Source organism: Petromyzon marinus, chromosome 7 (assembly GCF_048934315.1).
Source record: "Petromyzon marinus isolate PM22_M1 ecotype Great Lakes invasive population chromosome 7, UKy_Petmar_22M1.pri1.0, whole genome shotgun sequence".
Taxonomy (NCBI): Eukaryota; Metazoa; Chordata; class Hyperoartia; order Petromyzontiformes; family Petromyzontidae; genus Petromyzon; species Petromyzon marinus.
Genome location: NC_133673.1, coordinates 16713204 through 16733066, shown reverse-complemented (window position 1 = coordinate 16733066; position 19863 = coordinate 16713204). Strand labels below are relative to the sequence as shown.

Below are 19863 nucleotides of genomic sequence, written 5' to 3'. Positions count from 1 at the left end.
ACTACCAGCAGCACCACCACAACTACCAGCACCACCACCACAACTACCAGCAGCACCACAACTACCAGCACCACCACCACAACTACCAGCAGCACCACAACTACCAGCACCACCACTACAACTACCAGCAGCACCACCACAACTACCAGCACCACCACCACAACTACCAGCAGCACCACAACTACCAGCACCACCACTACAACTACCAGCAGCACCACCACTACAACTACCAGCAGCGGCACCACAACTACCAGCACCACCACCACAACTACCAGCAGCACCACAACTACCAGCACCACCACTACAACTACCAGCAGCACCACCACTACAACTACCAGCAGCACCACCACAACTACCAGCACCACCACCACAACTACCAGCAGCACCACAACTACCAGCACCACCACTACAACTACCAGCACCACCACTACAACTACCAGCACCACCACTACAACTACCAGCAGCGGCAGGACGTCTCCAATGCCACGCTGCACGCGCCATGAGCGGCCCCGGCGCAGCCTCTGAGCTCTCTGCGCTCTCTGCGCTGGGTGTCGCGGCGAACGGAACGCGGCCCCCGGCGCCATGGAACCCCTCGGCCTCTGGCGCCATGGCGGCGGGGTCGTGGCCGGGGGCCGGGTTCGGGCCCGAACTGGGGTCGGGGCTGGGGTCGGGGCTGACCTCGGCCGAGGAGGAGGAGGGGGACGCGGGTCCTGCGGCGGTCCCCCTGGAGCACAACTACGCGGCGCTGACGCTGGGGGTGGCGCTCATCGCGGTCATCATCCTGGGCAACGTCCTCGTGTGCCTGAGCGTGTTCACCGAGAAGGCCCTCAAGACGGCCACCAACTACTTCATCGTGAGCCTCGCCGTGGCCGACCTCCTGCTCGCCGTGCTCGTGCTGCCGCTCTACGTTTACGCAGAGGTGCGTGCCAAGGTGGTGGTGATGACGGTTTGGATGACACTACGTGATAGTGCTGGTGGGTGGTGATGATGACAGTTTGGATGACGCTACGTGACAGTGTAGGTGATGGAGGACATGGTGGTGCTGGTGGGTGGTGATGATGACAGTTTGGATGACGCTACGTGATAGTGTAGGTGATGGAGGAGATGGTGGTGCTGGTGGGTGGTGATGATGACGGTTTGGATGTCGCTTCGTGACAGTGTAGGTGATGGTGGAGATGGTGGTGCTGGTGGGTGGTGATGATGACGGTTTGGATGACACTACGTGATAGTGTAGGTGATGGTGGAGATGGTGGTGCTGGTGGGTGGTGATGATGACAGTTTGGATGACGCTACGTGATAGTGTAGGTGATGGAGGAGATGGTGGTGCTGGTAGGTGGTGATGATGACGGTTTGGATGACACTACGTGATAGTGTAGGTGATGGAGCTGGCAGAGATGGCGATTGGTGCGAATGGTGGTCGTGGTGGTGGTGATGGAGGTGGTAGTAGTGGTGGTGATGAAGGTGGTGGTAGTGGTGGTGATTGAGGTGGTGGTAGTGGTGGTGATGGAGGTGGTGGTAGTGGTGGTGTGGGAGGTGGTGGTAGTGGTGGTGATGGAGGTGGTGGTAATGGAGGTGGTGGTGGAGGTAGTGGTGGTGATGGAGGGGGTGGTAGTGGTGGTGATGGAGATGGTGGTCGTTGTGATGATGGAGGTGGTGGTGGTGTGGGAGGTGGTGGTAGTGGTGGTGATGGAGGTGGTGGTAGTGGTGGTGATGGAGGTGGTGGTGGTAGTGGTGGTGATGGAGGTGGTGGTAGTGGTGGTGATGGAGGTGGTGGTAGTGGTGGTGATGGAGGTGGTGTTCGTGGTGGTGATGGAGGTCGTGGTAGTGGTGGTGATGGAGGTGGTGGTCGTGGTGGTGATGGAGGTGGTGGTAGTGGTGGTGTGGGTCGTGGTGGTCGTGGTGGTGATGGAGGTGGTGGTAGTGATGGAGGTGGTGGTCGTGATGGTAGTGGTGGTGTGGGGAGTGGTAGTGTAGCAGTTAGCGCTACGCCGCGCTACGAACCTGGCGACACGGGTTCGATTCCCGCTCACGGCCAACACCAGTGACAATTATCTGAACTGATCCCGGACCTCCCCTAGGTCGACTCAGCCTCAAATGAGTACCTGGTGCGATGTGTAAACATCGCCACTGGGGAGACAAAGGCGGCCAGGCGTGGTGTTGGCCACCCACCCCCTCGTGTGCCGTGCCGGCTTTCATAGGTGCTCGCTAACAGCACTTGCCCCTACAGTCTGTTCAGGCTATACAGGGGATCTTTTTTTGGTAGTGGTGGTGATGGAGGTGGTGGATGTAATGGTGGACAGTTGGTCGTCCTGGTGATGTTGAGAGAGGCGCCTAACAAGTGTAAATTAGTGGTGGTTCGGGTTGATTATTAATGTGCCGGGAGATGGGGTTAGAATGGTTACGGTGGAGGTTAGTGATGATGGCGATGGTATTAGGTGGTGATAATAATGTATATACGTTAAACTTCTTTCGCACCCTACGGAGCCAACCCTTCCAATAGGAGGTACGGGGAAGGGGGACAAACGAATGTTAGTGATGACGACGTTGTGGTGGTTAGGTCTGATGGCGATGCTTTTGGTGGTCGTAGTAATTGTGGTTGGTGATGATGATTAAATGATTGTGACGACGACGACTACGATGGTGGTAGTTGGTGGAAGTGGTGCTGGCGATGATGGTCATAACGACAACGACGATGGTGATGGTACTGTAGCTGGTAGACGTGACGTGGACGGCGGTGACATACCTGATGATGACGCCGATGTCGCTACACGCCTTGCGCGCTATGGAACACGTTACGGCCTCTAACACCGCCTCAACTGCATCGCCACAACAATCCCTCGATATCTCCCCTGGCATCTCCACCACAATGAGATCACAATCCCTAGATATGTCCCCTGGCATCTCCACCACAATGAGATCACAATCCCTCGATATCTCCCCTGGCATCTCCACCACAATGAGATCACAATCCCTAGATATCTCCCCTGGCATCTCCACCACAATGCATCACAACATTGGGCAGATTCCGTGCACCGGTGGACAGTTAAGGGCAGCTCACAATGCGCCTGCTGGCACCAATCATCATGAGCATCAGAAGTGAAAGCATTTTCTCAAACCACCTCTACTTGAACCTTTGGGTATCTGTGCAGGTCTGTTGGCCTGTGTGTAAGTATGCGAGTCTCCGTATGATTCTGTATCTCAAATCAACACCTCTACTTGAACCTATGGGTACAGTATCTATGTAGGGCTATTGGCCTCCGTTTGAGTCTGTATCTCAAATCACGGACCGCATGGTAACGCCGTCACCCGCTGTCGGCAGTATGCCAGATATTTTCACCGTGAAGCGACGCGTGAAGCCATCTATAGTTGAGTCTATGGCTCTCTATCTAGGTCCATCGGTCTCTATATGAGCCTGTGAATCTCCACGTGAGTCTACATCGCAAACCGCGGAGCGCGTAGCAGCGCCGCTGCCCACTTCCAGCAGTCACAGATACCCACCACGAGGCCTGAAGCACTCTCCCCGCCCGCCCGCCCGCCCCTCGCCCCTCGCCGCACCACGAGCGGCCCCTGGACGAGAGGGCGCGCGCGTGGGACGCGTGACCGCTGTCCGCACTGCCCGGGCCGCTGCTCTTAATTGAAAGCCACCGAAGCGCGAGGGGCGGCTTCTCTGATCGATGGCCAAGCCGTGTCCGTGAGGCGCGGGGCCACTGACAAGGCCGGTGGAGCCAAGCAATGGGGGATGAGGTTACATCTTTAATTGATAATGATGATGAGGGTGATTGATAGCCCCCCATAATCATTATCATCGGAGCGGTGAGACTTAATTACCTCGGTGTGACGCCGTGCCCATGGAGGCTGACATAACCTCCCCGGGCGTTCGCTACTGTTACCCCCCCCCCCCTTCTCTGCAGTTTCTGGGGGGCACGTGGACCCTGAGCACGGCTCTGTGCGACGCGCTCATGACGATGGACGTGATGCTGTGCACTGCCTCCATCTTCAACTTGTGCGCTATAAGTGTGGACAGGTGCGGGTCATCTCCATCGCGGTCATCATCGACAGTAGCAGCATCGTCACCAGCAGCAGAAGCATCATCATCAGCAGCAGCATCATTAGGATCATCGTCATCATCAACAGCAGAATCATCATCAGCAGCGGTATTTGTCAAGCTTTCGGCACGCACTGCTGCTGCTGCATCAGCGTCTATGCTTCTGTAGCAGCAGGGAAGGGTGAGAGGCGAATGTGGCTTGAGCTCAGTGCCTCCTCAAACAACCCGGGGCCATGGCTACTCACCACACTCACCCCACACACTCACCACACTCACCCCACACACTCACCACACTCACCCCCCACACTCACCACACTCACCCCACACACTCACCACACTCACCCCACACACTCACCACACTCACCCCACACACTCACCACACTCACCCCACACACTCACCACACTCACCCCACACACTCACCACACTCACCCCACACACTCACCACACTCACCCCACACACTCACCACACTCACCCCACACACTCACCACACTCACCCCACACACAGCCCACTCGCCACACTCACCCCACACACTCACCACACTCACCCCACTAACCACACACACTCACCACACTCACCACGCTCACCCCACAGACAGCCCACTCACCCCACACACAGCCCACACACAGCCCACTCACCCCACACACTCACCACACTCACCCCACACACTCACCACACTCACCCCACACACTCACCACACTCACCCCACACACTCACCACACTCACCCCACACACTCACCACACTCACCCCACACACTCAACACACTCACCCCACACACTCACCACACTCACCCCACACACTCACCACACTCACCCCACACACTCACCCCACACACTCACCCCACACACTCACCACACTCACCCCACACACTCACCACACTCACCCCACACACTCACCCCACACACTCACCCCACACACTCACCCCACACACTCACCCCACACACTCACCCCACACACTCACCCTACACACTCACCCCACACACTCCACACAGCCCACTCACCACACTCACCCCACACACTCACCCCACACACAGCCCACTCGCCACACTCACCCCACACACTCACCACACTCACCCCACACACTCACCACACTCACCCCACACACTCACCACACTCGCCACTCACCCCACACACTCACCACACTCACCCCACACACAGCCGACTCGCCACACTCACCCCACACACTCACCACACTCGCCACACTCACCCCACACACTCACCACACTCACCACACTCACTCCACACACTCACCCCACACACTCACCACACTCGCCACACTCACCCCACACACTCACCACACTCACCCCACACACAGCCGACTCGCCACACTCACCCCACACACTCACCACACTCGCCACACTCACCCCACACACTCACCACACTCACCACACTCACTCCACACACTCACCCCACACACTCACCACACTCGCCACACTCACCCCACACACTCACCACACTCACCCCACACACAGCCTACTCGCCACACTCACCCCACACACTCACCACACTCACCCCACACACAGCCCACTCACCCCACACACTCACCACACTCACCCCCACACACTCACCACACTCACCCCACACACAGCCCACTCACCCCACACACTCACCACACTCACCCCACACACAGCCCACTCACCCCACACACTCACCACACTCACCACACTCACCCCACACACAGCCCACTCACCCCACACACTCACCACACTCACCCCACACACAGCCCACTCGCCACACACACTCACCACACTCACCCCACACACTCACCCTACACACTCACCCCACACACTCACCACACTCACCCCACACACTCACCCCACACACTCACCCCACACACTCACCCCACACACTCACCCCACACACTCACCCCACACACTCACCCCACACACTCACCCTACACACTCACCCCACACACTCCACACAGCCCACTCACCACACTCACCCCACACACTCACCCCACACACAGCCCACTCGCCACACTCACCCCACACACTCACCACACTCACCCCACACACTCACCACACTCACCCCACACACTCACCACACTCGCCACTCACCCCACACACTCACCACACTCACCCCACACACAGCCGACTCGCCACACTCACCCCACACACTCACCACACTCGCCACACTCACCCCACACACTCACCACACTCACCACACTCACTCCACACACTCACCCCACACACTCACCACACTCGCCACACTCACCCCACACACTCACCACACTCACCCCACACACAGCCGACTCGCCACACTCACCCCACACACTCACCACACTCGCCACACTCACCCCACACACTCACCACACTCACCACACTCACTCCACACACTCACCCCACACACTCACCACACTCGCCACACTCACCCCACACACTCACCACACTCACCCCACACACAGCCTACTCGCCACACTCACCCCACACACTCACCACACTCACCCCACACACAGCCCACTCACCCCACACACTCACCACACTCACCCCCACACACTCACCACACTCACCCCACACACAGCCCACTCACCCCACACACAGCCCACTCACCCCACACACTCACCACACTCACCACACTCACCCCACACACTCACCACACTCACCCCACACACTCACCACACTCACCCCACACACTCAACACACTCACCCCACACACTCACCACACTCACCCCACACACTCACCACACTCACCCCACACACTCACCCCACACACTCACCCCACACACTCACCACACTCACCCCACACACTCACCACACTCACCCCACACACTCACCCCACACACTCACCCCACACACTCACCCCACACACTCACCCCACACACTCACCCCACACACTCACCCTACACACTCACCCCACACACTCCACACAGCCCACTCACCACACTCACCCCACACACTCACCCCACACACAGCCCACTCGCCACACTCACCCCACACACTCACCACACTCACCCCACACACTCACCACACTCACCCCACACACTCACCACACTCGCCACTCACCCCACACACTCACCACACTCACCCCACACACAGCCGACTCGCCACACTCACCCCACACACTCACCACACTCGCCACACTCACCCCACACACTCACCACACTCACCACACTCACTCCACACACTCACCCCACACACTCACCACACTCGCCACACTCACCCCACACACTCACCACACTCACCCCACACACAGCCGACTCGCCACACTCACCCCACACACTCACCACACTCGCCACACTCACCCCACACACTCACCACACTCACCACACTCACTCCACACACTCACCCCACACACTCACCACACTCGCCACACTCACCCCACACACTCACCACACTCACCCCACACACAGCCTACTCGCCACACTCACCCCACACACTCACCACACTCACCCCACACACAGCCCACTCACCCCACACACTCACCACACTCACCCCCACACACTCACCACACTCACCCCACACACAGCCCACTCACCCCACACACAGCCCACTCACCCCACACACTCACCACACTCACCACACTCACCCCACACACAGCCCACTCACCCCACACACTCACCACACTCACCCCACACACAGCCCACTCACCCCACACACTCACCACACTCACCCCACACACAGCCCACTCGCCACACACACTCACCACACTCACCCCACACACTCACCACACACACTCACCTCACCCCACACACAGCCCACTCACCACACTCACGACTCTCACCCAACTGAACCCACTCCGCATCTAAGGGTGGGCTGTGCATCACCTGAGAGTTGCCTCTCGTCTCGGAAGAGCGCACAACGCCCTCAGTGCAGTGCTGCAATTTTAATTGGCTGTTGCGTCGGGTGGAGGAGGGTGTACGACGCAACATTTACAGCTCCGCGATCTGTGTTCAAGCAAACCCGCTACCGGCCTCGCGTGAGTGCGAGGTGGTGGTGGTGAGGTGGTGGTGGTGGGTGGTGGTGGTGAGGTGGTTGTGGTGGCGAGGTGGTGGTGGTGAGGTGGTGAGGTGGTGGTGGGTGGTGGTGGTGAGGTGGTGGTGGTGGTGGCGAGGTGGTGGTGGTGAGGTGGTGGTGGCGAGGTGGTGGTGGCGAGGTGGTGGTGGCGAGGTGGTGAGGTGGTGGTGGTGGTTGTCCACAGGTATATCGCCGTGGTGGTGCCCTTCCAGTACAACCGCAGCCGCTTCGGCTGCCGCCAGCTGGTGCTCATCGGCGCCACGTGGGTGCTGTCGCTCGGCGTCGCCAGCCCGGTCATCTTCGGCCTCAACGACGTGGAGCGCCGCGACCCGGCCGTGTGCCGCCTGGAGAGCAGCAGCTTCGTGCTCTACTCGTCCGTGTGCTCCTTCTTCGTGCCCTGCCCCATCATGCTGGCGCTCTACTACTGGATCCTGCGCGGACTCCGGCGGTGGCGCCGCTCCCGAAGGAGCCGGAGCCGGGCCGACGGTTCGGGCCGCGGCCCCCGCGAAGCGCACAAGGCCGGGGTCGACGCTGCGGCGGCGGCGACGAGGGAGGCGCTGGGGAATAGTCGAGGGAGGGCGCCCCTGCAAGGGGACGCTGGGGACAGATTCGAGGAGCAGCAGCAGCTGAAGGCGGGGTACCTTCCCGGCCCTGCAGCTGTCGCCTTCCTCCCTCGGGGGCCCCCGACGCAGAGCCCCCCGGGAGGAGGAGATGGGGTCTCGTGCGCGGCGGCGGGGCCCCCGAATGTCGACATCCCCCGGGCGGACGATGAAGAGGAAGAGGAGGAGCACCCGGAGGGACATAGCGGGGGTCCCTGCGTGGGGGGTCTGCCCCCCGCGCAGGGACCCCGGCCGAGAAGGGGTCGGGGCGGGGAGCGGCCGTGCAGAGGCGGGCGGAGAATGAGCGGCAGGGAGCAGAAGGCGATGCGAGTGCTACCCATTGTAGTAGGTGAGTGGGGTAGGTGAGTGGTGCGGTAGGTGAGTGGAGTGGTAGGCGAGTGGTGCGGTAGGTGAGTGGAGTGGTAGGTGAGTGGTGCGGTAGGTGAGTGGGGTAGGTGAGTGGTGCGGTAGGTGAGTGGAGTGGTAGGTGAGTGGTGCGGTAGGTGAGTGGAGTGGTAGGTGAGTGGTGCGGTAGGTGAGTGGAGTGGTAGGTGAGTAGTGCGGTAGGTGAGTGGAGTGGTAGGTGAGTGGTGTGGTAGGTGAGTGGAGTGGTAGGTGAGTGGAGTGGTAGGTGAGTGGTGCGGTAGGTGAGTGGAGTGGTAGGTGAGTGGTGCGGTAGGTGAGTGGAGTGGTAGGTGAGTGGTGCGGTAGGTGAGTGGAGTGGTAGGTGAGTAGTGCGGTAGGTGAGTGGAGTGGTAGGTGAGTGGTGTGGTAGGTGAGTGGAGTGGTAGGTGAGTGGTGCGGTAGGTGAGTGGTGCGGTAGGTGAGTGGAGTGGTAAGTGAGTGGTGCGGTAGGTGAGTGGAGTGGTAGGTGAGTGGTGTGGTAGGTGAGTGGTGCGGTAGGTGAGTGGAGTGGTAGGTGAGTGGTGCGGTAGGTGAGTGGAGTGGTAGGTGAGTGGTGCGGTAGGTGAGTGGAGTGATAGGTGAGTGGTGCGGTAGGTGAGTGGAGTGGTAGGTGAGTGGTGTGGTAGGTGAGTGGAGTGGTAGGTGAGTGGTGCGGTAGGTGAGTGGTGCGGTAGGTGAGTGGAGTGGTAAGTGAGTGGTGCGGTAGGTGAGTGGAGTGGTAGGTGAGTGGTGTGGTAGGTGAGTGGAGTGGTAGGTGAGTGGTGCGGTAGGTGAGTGGAGTGGTAGGTGAGTGGTGTGGTAGGTGAGTGGAGTGGTAGGTGAGTGGTGCGGTAGGTGAGTGGTGCGGTAGGTGAGTGGAGTGGTAGGTGAGTGGTGCGGTAGGTGAGTTGCGTAGATTAGCGGCGTGGTAGGTGAGTGGAGTGGTAGCTAAGTGGAGGGGTTCATAATTGCCACGTCGGAGATACAAAGACGGCACCGCGGAGCCCTTGTGGGTTCTACTTCGGATTTTGATATACACTTTCCGAGGCCGTTCTCGAACGCGGGGCGAGGCTACGCTGCTCTCTGGGTGAGCTCCCAATGTACGCGTCTCTGTCTCCCCACCGTACGTTGAACTTCTTTCGCACCGTACGGCGCAAACCGTGCTAATCGGTGGTACGGGGGAAGGACAACAAACTGCGTAGCTCATGTCACGCCATGGACCACCTGTCACCCAGGACCTATATAATCTGTCACATTCAGCCTAACCAACCCGTCAGCTGTCGCCTAACACGTGACAGCTGTCACCCGTCATTTCTGTCATGCTGATACCATCGCACCTTTGACGTGTCAGGTGTGTGCTGCCACCTGTCACGCGTGGCTCAGCCCCCCCTGAAATTTTGGGAAAGTCGGTAATCGGGATAACCGGATATCCGGCTGCTTCAAAATGCTGCAGGCTGCCACCTTGTGCTGCCCTGCAGGCTGCCACCTCGTGCTGCCCTGCAGGCTGCCACCTTGTGTGCTGCCCTGCAGGCTGCCACCTTGTGCTGCCACCTTGTGTTGCCACCTTGTGCTGCCCTGCAGGCTGCCACCTCGTGCTGCCCTGCAGGCTGCCACCTTGTGTGCTGCCCTGCAGGCTGCCACCTTGTGCTGCCACCTTGTGTTGCCACCTTGTGCTGCCCTGCAGGCTGCCACCTCGTGCTGCCCTGCAGGCTGCCACCTTGTGCTACCCTGCAGGCTGCCACCTTGTGTGCTGCCCTGCAGGCTGCCACCTTGTGCTGCCACCTTGTGTTGCCACCTTGTGCTGCCCTGCAGGCTGCCACCTTGTGCTGCGACCTTGTGCTGCCCTGCAGGCTGCCACCTCGTGCTGCCCTGCAGGCTGCCACCTTGTGTGCTGCCACCTCGTGCTGCCCTGCAGGCTACCACCTTGTGTGCTGCCCTGCAGGCTGCTTGAGCGGCAGCCTTTCGAACTTATCGAACTTATCAGCCACATCAGCGGCTCCGACCTATTAATAAACTCCGCGTTCAAATCCAATAAAATTTGTTTTATACATTTGTGGCGCCCATTGGAAAACATAAACACTGGATATCTCAGAATATTAAAATGAGCCCCCCCAAAGTCAAAATCCTGGCTCCGCCCCTGGTAGTGGGGGCAGGGATGAGGAGGCGCGGTGGTGGTGGAGGAGGGATGAGAGGAAGGGAGGGAAGCGATCGGTAGAAAGGGAAATTATTCCTTTTGATATCTAAAGGGGAGCGATGCCGACATTGAGCGGGGGGGGGGGGGGGGGGGGGAACCACTCGGCTTTGATGTCGCCGGGGACCGGTTCGGGTCGCCGCGTCGGGAACCGTCGACGCCTCGAGATTTGCAATCCCAGCTCCGCCCCCACCCCCCACTGCGTCGGTAATTACGAGCGTCACGCTCCAGCGAGGGGAGGGGGTGCTGATGGTGGTCGCGGGATTTAAAACCTCGCCGTGACTGCGCCTCGCGCGGCGCCACTCCGGGAACGTGCACCACGGCCCTCGTAGCCTGGGTAACGCCTTTGTCGTGGTACACGTGGTACACGTTGTCATGGGTACACGTGGTACACGTTGTCATGGGTACACGTGGTACACGTTGTCATGGGTACACGTGGTACATGTTGTCATGGGTACACGTGGTACACGTTGTCATGGGTACACGTGGTACACCTTGTCATGGGTACACGTGGTACACGTTGTCATGGGTACACGTGGTACACCTTGTCATGGGTACACGTGGTACACCTTGTCATGGGTACACGCGGTACACGTTGTCATGGGTACACGTGGTGTACCCGGGTACACGTGGTACACGTGGTACACCTTGTCATGGGTACACGTGGTACACGTGGTACACGTTGTCATGGGTACACGTGGTACACGTGGTACACGTTGTCATGGGTACACCTTGTCATGGGCACACCACGTGTACCCGGGCACACCTTGTCATGGGTACACGTGGTACACGTTGTCATGGGTACACGTGATACACCTTGTCATGGGTACACGTGGTACACCTTGTCATGGGTACACGTGGTACACGTTGTCATGGGTACACGTGGTACACCTTGTCATGGGTACACGTGGTACACCTTGTCATGGGTACACGCGGTACACGTTGTCATGGGTACACGTGGTGTACCCGGGTACACGTGGTACACGTGGTACACCTTGTCATGGGTACACGTGGTACACGTGGTACACGTTGTCATGGGTACACGTGGTACACGTGGTACACGTTGTCATGGGTACACCTTGTCATGGGCACACCACGTGTACCCGGGCACACCTTGTCATGGGTACACGTGGTACACGTTGTCATGGGTACACGTGATACACCTTGTCATGGGTACACGTGGTACACCTTGTCATGGGTACACGTGGTACACCTTTTCATGGGCACACCTTGTCATGGGCATGCCTGGAAGAGCGTGACTGGGGTGCAGGAAGGGTACGGCTCTCGATCGATCGATCAATCGATCGATCAATCGATCGATCGATGCGCAATGCACAGCAGCTGTGACGCGCGAGGGAACTCGATCGGTGACCAAAGGGGAACACGGCGCTCCGTGTTCTGTTTACATTTTACTTCCCTCAATATTTCATCCCAACCGCTTGTGCTGTCGTGGCACGAGATGCAATGTCCCACCCAGAGCCCTCCGAGAGTCGTGCCGTTCCCGAGGAAGCAGAGTTCGCAGAACTATCGCTGCAAGATGCCTTTAACTCGTGACCTTTATTTGTCTTTACATTCCACACATCAGGGGGTGCACACCTTCCCACGCACGCTACCGCGGAGACAAGTACACCGCGCGGCAGTCAACCCGACGTTTGAATTCTCAGAGAGGCTTTGCTGCGCGTGTCGCGGTGAACAGGGCTGTTACTCTCAGCTGCTGCTGTGAGCGAGTGAGTTGGCGGGCGAGTGAGTAGGTGGGGGGAGTTAATGAGCGAGCGAGTGGGTGAGTGAGTTAGCGAGTGCATGGTCAAGTGAGTTGTTGAGTTAAGTGAGTGAGTGTGGGTGGTTGAGTAAGTGGGTGAGTGGTTTGGTGAATATATGAATGGGCAAGTGAGTGAGTGACAGAGTGAGCAATTTATTGAATTGTCGAGCAGCTTGACGAAGTAAATGAATGGCCGAGCAAACGAGTGATCGGGTGGGTGAGTCGCTGAGTGAAAGACTGAGCGGGTGGGCGATCGAGTGAGTGGAGGACTGCGCTGGTGACCATCGTCTCCTCCTGCCCCCCCCCCCCCCCCCAGGAGTGTTCCTCGCCTGCTGGACCCCCTTCTTCGTGGTGCACGTGACGCACGCGCTCTGCGCCGAGTGCGGCGTCAGTGCGGCGCTCGTGAGCGTCGTCACGTGGCTCGGCTACGTGAACAGCGCCGTGAACCCCATCATCTACACGGCCTTCAACGCCGAGTTCCGCGGCGTGTTCCGCAAGGTGCTGTGCTGCCGCTCCGCCTCGTAGGGAGCCACCCAAGGGCTCGGGGACCCGCGGAAGAATGGCACGTGGGGACCCCCCTCGGCGTCACCATCCGCCAGCCCCTTAAGGGTTTTTGTCTCGTGCGAGGCCCAGTGGCTCCCCCACTGGGCGGCTCTGGGTGTGTGCACAAACAACCACCCCACAAAGACAAAGATCCCCCGTATAGCCTTAACAGACTGGAGGGGCAAGTGCTGTTAGCGGGCACCCTTGAAGGCTGGAACGGCACACGAGGGGGTAAGTGGCCAGCACCACGCCCGGCCGCCTTTGTCTCCCCAGTGACAATGTTTACACACTGCACCAGGTACTCATTTGAGGCTTAATTCGTTTTAGGGGAGGCCCAGGATCGGTTCAGATAATCGTCACTGGTATTGGCCGTGAGTAAGAATGGAACCCGGGTTGCCGGGTTCGTAGTGCAGCTCGCTAACCATGACACTACCGCTTCCCACTCATCCATCCACACACCCCTACACGTACACACATCCATCCACACACCCCTACACACATCCATCCACACCCCTACACACATCCATCCACACACCTACACACATCCATCCACACCCCTACACACACCCCTACACACATCCATCCACACACCCCTACACACATCCATCCACACACTCCAACACGTACACACATCCATCCACACACCCCTATACGTACACACATCCATCCACACACCCCTACACACATCCATCCACACCCCTACACACATCCATCCACACCCCTACACACATCCATCCACACACCTCTACACGTACACACATCCATCCACACATCTTTACACGTACACACATCCATCCACACACCCCTACACGGACACAACACCGCCTTCTCACCGTCACTCCAAGCACCTCGTCATCCTCTCCACTCGTCTTTTCGCTGCGCTGATTTATATCGAAATCCGCTTCTGCTCTGATCCTGAATCAAGTGTCAGTCATTGAGTGAATGATTTGCATAATTTACAATTAATTTATTGTTGTCGTTATTAACTTAAAATCCATTGATATTGCGAAGTAGAGAAACTTGATCGCGGAGAAAACCCGGATAGCGAAGCAAAGAAACTGCGGCGTGGAACGGAGAAACTTTGGCATGGAATATAAAAACTTCGGAATGGAGTCGAGAAAACGTGGGATGGACAACAAACTCTGGCACGGAGCCGATACATTCCAGCGACTGCAAACTGTAAACCCTGACATGGAGCAATTAAACTCTGGCAACCGGAGAACAGAAACTCCGAAATGGAGCAGACAAACACCGTCGTGGAGCCGAGAAGCTCTGGCATCAGGAACTCCGCGGGAGTGGAGCTTCGGGAATGTGGAATCTCGGCTCCCACCCCCTCACCTCCCTTCACAAAGAGGAAGACTCCGCCCCCCCCCAGCGACCCCTCTACCCCGCCAAGGCTGCATCAATCCCAGAGTTCACACACGTGGCCGGGGACGGTAATCCCCTTCACTGGATCCCCTTTGGCCCTGGTGTGTGGAGGTGTCCCCGGGGGCCCTGGGTTCCGTGTGCGCTGCGGCTTTCGTGGTTGTGTTCTGTGCGGTGAGTGTCGGGAGAATAAAATTCACGGTGATTGGCTACCGCACAGAGCACCGCCGTTTTATTACAAACAACGGTGGTGGTGACGGTGACGATGTTGGTGGTATTTCTAATTATATATACAGCAGGTGGTAATTGTGGCGTTGATGGTCGTGATAGTGATGAAGATATTGGTGGTGGTGGATTAGTATTGGTGCGCGTGGCGATGACGATCCTGCCGGTGGTATGATGATGGTGTGATGACAGGACAGACTCCAACACACATTGAGCACGCGTCTCGCTGCCGCTGCTGCTGTTGTTGCTGCTCGGAACATTCAATCGCCTGCCGCGCTTCCGCTCTCTCGATGGGCTTCGAGCTTCCTCGGGAGCCACGACCCCGCGTCCATTCTCGGGGAATCAAAAACCACGGCGCGCCGTGGGCCACGCGCAGAGCGGCTGTCGTTCACGAAGACAACCGCACGCTCCCATCGGCACTCGTCAACTTGGACACGTGGGCGGACACCTGTCCACACCGCTCACCTGGTCGCGGATTTATCGGTTCACATGTTCACCCGCATACCTGGTGCCGTTTGTACACCCTGGCATCTGTTAGCTTGATCAGCAAGGGCCCTCGATCTATTTACCTTTCGGACCTGTTGACGCGATCAGCCGCTCGTGTGGTTCACCTTTTCACATTCATACTTGGACACCCCGTTCATTCGTTGTTCACCTCTTCATTTGTTCACTTTGATAGCTGTCCACCCGTTTACCTGTTCATGTGTTTGCATTGACACTTTGTCATCTCAACACCGGTCCCTCGTGTTCACGGGACACCTTCTCACCTGGACACTGTCCACGCGTTCACTTAGGCGACCCCCCACCCTCCTCCGAGCCACACGCTCGGTGCCCCCACCTCGCCTCCCCCTCTCACGCACCTGAACTGTGACTGGGCACACACCTGAACTGTGACTGTACACGCACCTGAACTGTGACTGGGCACACACCTGAACTGTGACTGTACACGCACCTGAACTGTGACTACACACGCACCTGAACTGTGACTGTACACACACCTGAACTGTGATTGTACACACACCTGAACTGTGACTGGGCACACACCTGAACTGTGACTGGGCACACACCTGAACTGTGACTGTACACACACCTGGACTGTGACTGTACACGCACCTGAACTGTGACTACACACGCACCTGTACTGTGACTGTACACACACCTGAACTGTGATTGTACACGCACCTGAACTGTGACTACACACACACCTGAACTGTGACTGGGCACACACCTGAACTGTGACTGTACACGCACCTGAACTGTGACTACACACACACCTGAACTGTGACTGTACACGCAGCTGAACTGTGACTGTACACGCACCTGAACTGTGACTGGGCACACACCTGAACTGTGACTGGGCACACACCTGAACTGTGACTGGGCACACACCTGAACTGTGACTGTACACGCTCCTGAACTGTGACTACACACGCACCTGAACTGACTGTACACACACCTGAACTGTGACTGTACACACCTGAACTGTGACTACACACGCACCTGAACTGTGACTGTACGCGCACCTGAACTGTGACTGTACACACCTGAACTGTGACTACACACACCTGAACTGTGACTACACACACACCTGAACTGTGACTGTACACGCACCTGAACTGTGACTACACACACACCTGAACTGTGACTGTACACGCACCTGAACTGTGACTACACACGCACCTGAACTGTGACTACACACGCACCTGAACTGTTACTGTACACGCACCTGAACTGTGACTGTACGCGCACCTGAACTGTGACTGGGCACACACCTGAACTGTGACTGTACGCGCACCTGAACTGTGACTGGGCACACACCTGAACTGTGACTGTACACGCAGCTGAACTGTGACTGTACACGCAGTTTCAGTTTTCAGTTTCAGTTTATTTATGTTGGTATAGCCCTGTGAGCCATTGGGCTCTTGAATCGGGTGCAACAACAACAACAACAAACAAAAAAACCAAAAACACGAACAAGAAAAACATCTAAGTGACTATGTGACTGTGCAAACAGAAAATCCATGAAAAAAACAGCAAAATATTCCTGAAAAAAGCACCGTACACCAACGCTGTGCAAAAAAATCCCAGTGGGATGCAAGTCAAACAAGAACAACCACAAGAAAACTTAGATTAAGGCCATCAATCTAACTCCGTACTAAAACAAAACAAACTTTTCGAAATCACCAAAAAAATAAAGCCATAATTGCAACGTAACAGTGACCACAGGGACTGCGACCGAATTTTTACAATAAACTACATAAATAACATGTAACACCAAATCCTAGAGCCATAGCTGGCTGCATGAGTTACTCCACAACAACAGAAGCATCAGTCGGAGTATCAAATTTTTCAATGCACCTTTAAGATGAGCACGCTAAATCAAAATACAGATAATACTTTGCAGCGTCATCCGGAGCGAAAACAATTTTATTTTATTTTACGCCAATGAATAGCAGTGGCAGCTAGGGGTGTACAACTCCTCTAGAGCACTTTTGATAGAAGGTCTCATTGGTAGTGATTCAAGTTATAGTTTATTGGCAATAGCATTCCAGACCCTGGGGGCATCAATAGCAAAGGCCCTTCCTCCAGCTTTTGTACGGCAATAGGGAATGTGAAGCTGGTAAATGAGCGAAGACCTGAGGTCAAATTTGTTCTTTGAAACAGAGAGGAGATCCAGCAGGTAGACTGCGGATTTTTTGTAAGTACATCGTGAATATAATAAGATCTGGTGCACAAGCCGTCGAACATTAAGAGATGTTAAGTTTGACCCAATGTAGAGATCAGAGTGGTGAATCCTACAGTGAGGGAAAAAAGTATTTGATCCCCTGCTGATTTTGTACGTTTGCCCACTTACAAAGAAATGATCAGTCTATAATTTTAATGGTAGGTTTATTTGAACAGTGAGAGACAGAATAACAACAAAAATCCAGAAAAACGCATGTCAAAAATGTTATAAATTGATTTGCATTTTAATGAGGGAAATCATTTTTTGACCCCCTCTCAATCAGAAAGATGTCTGGCTCCCAGGTGTCTTTTATACAGGTAACGAGCTGAGATTAGGAGCACACTCTTAAAGGGAGTGCTCCTAATCTCAGTTTGTTACCTGTATAAAAGACACCTGTCCACAGAAGCAATCAATCAGATTCCAAACTCTCCACCATGGCCAAGACCAAAGAGCTCTCCAAAGATGTCAGGGACAAGATGGTAGACCTACACAAGGCTGGAATGGGCTACAAGACCATTGCCAAGCAGCTTGCTGAGAAGGTGACAACAGTTGGTGCGATTATTCGCAAATGGAATAAACGCAAAAGATCTGTCAATCTCACTCAGCCTGGGGCTCCATGCAAGATCTCACCTCGTGGAGTTGCAATGATCATGAGAACGGTGAGGAATCAGCCCATAACTACACGGGAAGATCTTGTCAATGATCTCAAGGCAGCTGGGACCATAGTCACCAAGAAAACAATTGGTAACACACTATGCTGTGAAGGACTGAAATCCTGCAGCGCCCGCAAGGTCCCCCTGCTCAAGAAAGCACATACACATGCCCGTCTGAAGTTTGCCAATGAACATCTGAATGATTCAGAGGACAACTGGGTGAAAGTGTTGTAATCAGATGATACCAAAATGGAGCTCTTTGGCATCAACTTCACCCTACAGCATCTGGACGCCCCAGCATCCTACGCCAGGATCCTGTTTGTGGACTTCAGCTCTGCCTTCAACACCATCATCCCTGCCCTGCTTCAGGACAAGCTATTCCAGCTGAACGTGCCCTACTCCACCTGCAGGTGGATCACAGACTTCCTGTCTGACAGGAAGCAGTGCGTTAAGCTGGGAACACAAGTCTCTGACTCCAGGTCCATCAGCACCGGAACTCCTCAGGGCTGCGTCCTTTCCCCACTGCTCTTCTCCCTGTATACCAACAGCTGCACCTCCAATCATCTGTCCGTCAAACTATTGAAGTTTGCGGACGACACCACCCTCATTGGGCTGATCTCTGGTGGGGATGAGTCTGACCATAGGTGAGAAGCTGACAACCTGGTGACCTGGTGTAGCAAGAACAACTTAGAGCTAAATGCTCTAAAGACAGTTGAGATGGTTGTGGACTTCAGGACGAATACAGCCCCACTCACCCCCATCACCCTGTTAGACTCCCCAATCTAAATTGTAGAGTCCTTCCGCTTCCTGGGCACTATTCTCTCCCGGGACCTCAAGTGGGAACTGAACATCAGCTCCCTCACCAAGAGAGCTCAACAGAGGATGTACTTTCTACGGCAGCTGAAGAAATTCAACCTGCCAAAGACAATGATGGTGCAATTCTATACAGCGATCATTGAATCCATCCTCACCTCCTCCATAACCGTCTGGTACGCTGCTGCCACTGCCAAGGACAAGCGCAGACTGCAGCGTATCATCCACACTGCTGAGAAGGTAATTGCCTGCAATCTACCAACCCTCGAGGACCTGCACACGACAAGGACCATGAGGCGAGCGAGGAAGATTGTGGCCGATTCCTCCCACCCTGGACACCCTCTGTTTCAGCTACTCCCCTCCGGCAGAAGGCTTCGGTCCATCAGGACCAAAACCTCACGCCATAAAAACAGTTTCTTCCCATCTGCTGCTGGCCTGTTAAACAAGGCCAAGGGCTAACACTGATATTAACATTTTATCTACATAATGACACCTTGCCGATATTAACTATGTTAACCTATTTATTTTTTGTATTTTTAAATTATATCTTAAAGCTATTTTATATTATATACTTCAGCCCCTTGGTGTTAGTTAGACTTTTAACCCT

At 56.0% G+C, this 19863-nt stretch overlaps 1 protein-coding gene across 1 annotated transcript; it reads left to right on the top strand.

The window, feature by feature from the left end:
- The first annotated feature begins 607 nt into the window (after positions 1-607).
- LOC116940053 (D(4) dopamine receptor-like) lies at positions 608-15052 on the top strand. Its single transcript, XM_032949330.2, has 4 exons — positions 608-919; positions 3912-4024; positions 8184-8947; positions 13249-15052. Exons 1-4 carry the CDS (start codon positions 608-610, stop codon positions 13455-13457), a joined length of 1398 nt encoding a protein of 465 aa, XP_032805221.2. The 3' UTR covers positions 13458-15052.
- The last annotated feature ends 4811 nt before the right edge of the window (positions 15053-19863 follow it).

Excerpts from the sequence above, each read along its gene's own strand:
- LOC116940053 (XM_032949330.2), top strand. The coding sequence starts at position 608 with ATGGCGGCGGGGTCGTGGCCGGGGGCCGGGTTCGGGCCCGAACTGGGG. Across the intron at positions 920-3,911 it reads CGCTCTACGTTTACGCAGAG|TTTCTGGGGGGCACGTGGAC; the intron begins GTGCGTGCCAAG and ends CCTTCTCTGCAG. Across the intron at positions 4,025-8,183 it reads TGCGCTATAAGTGTGGACAG|GTATATCGCCGTGGTGGTGC; the intron begins GTGCGGGTCATC and ends GGTTGTCCACAG.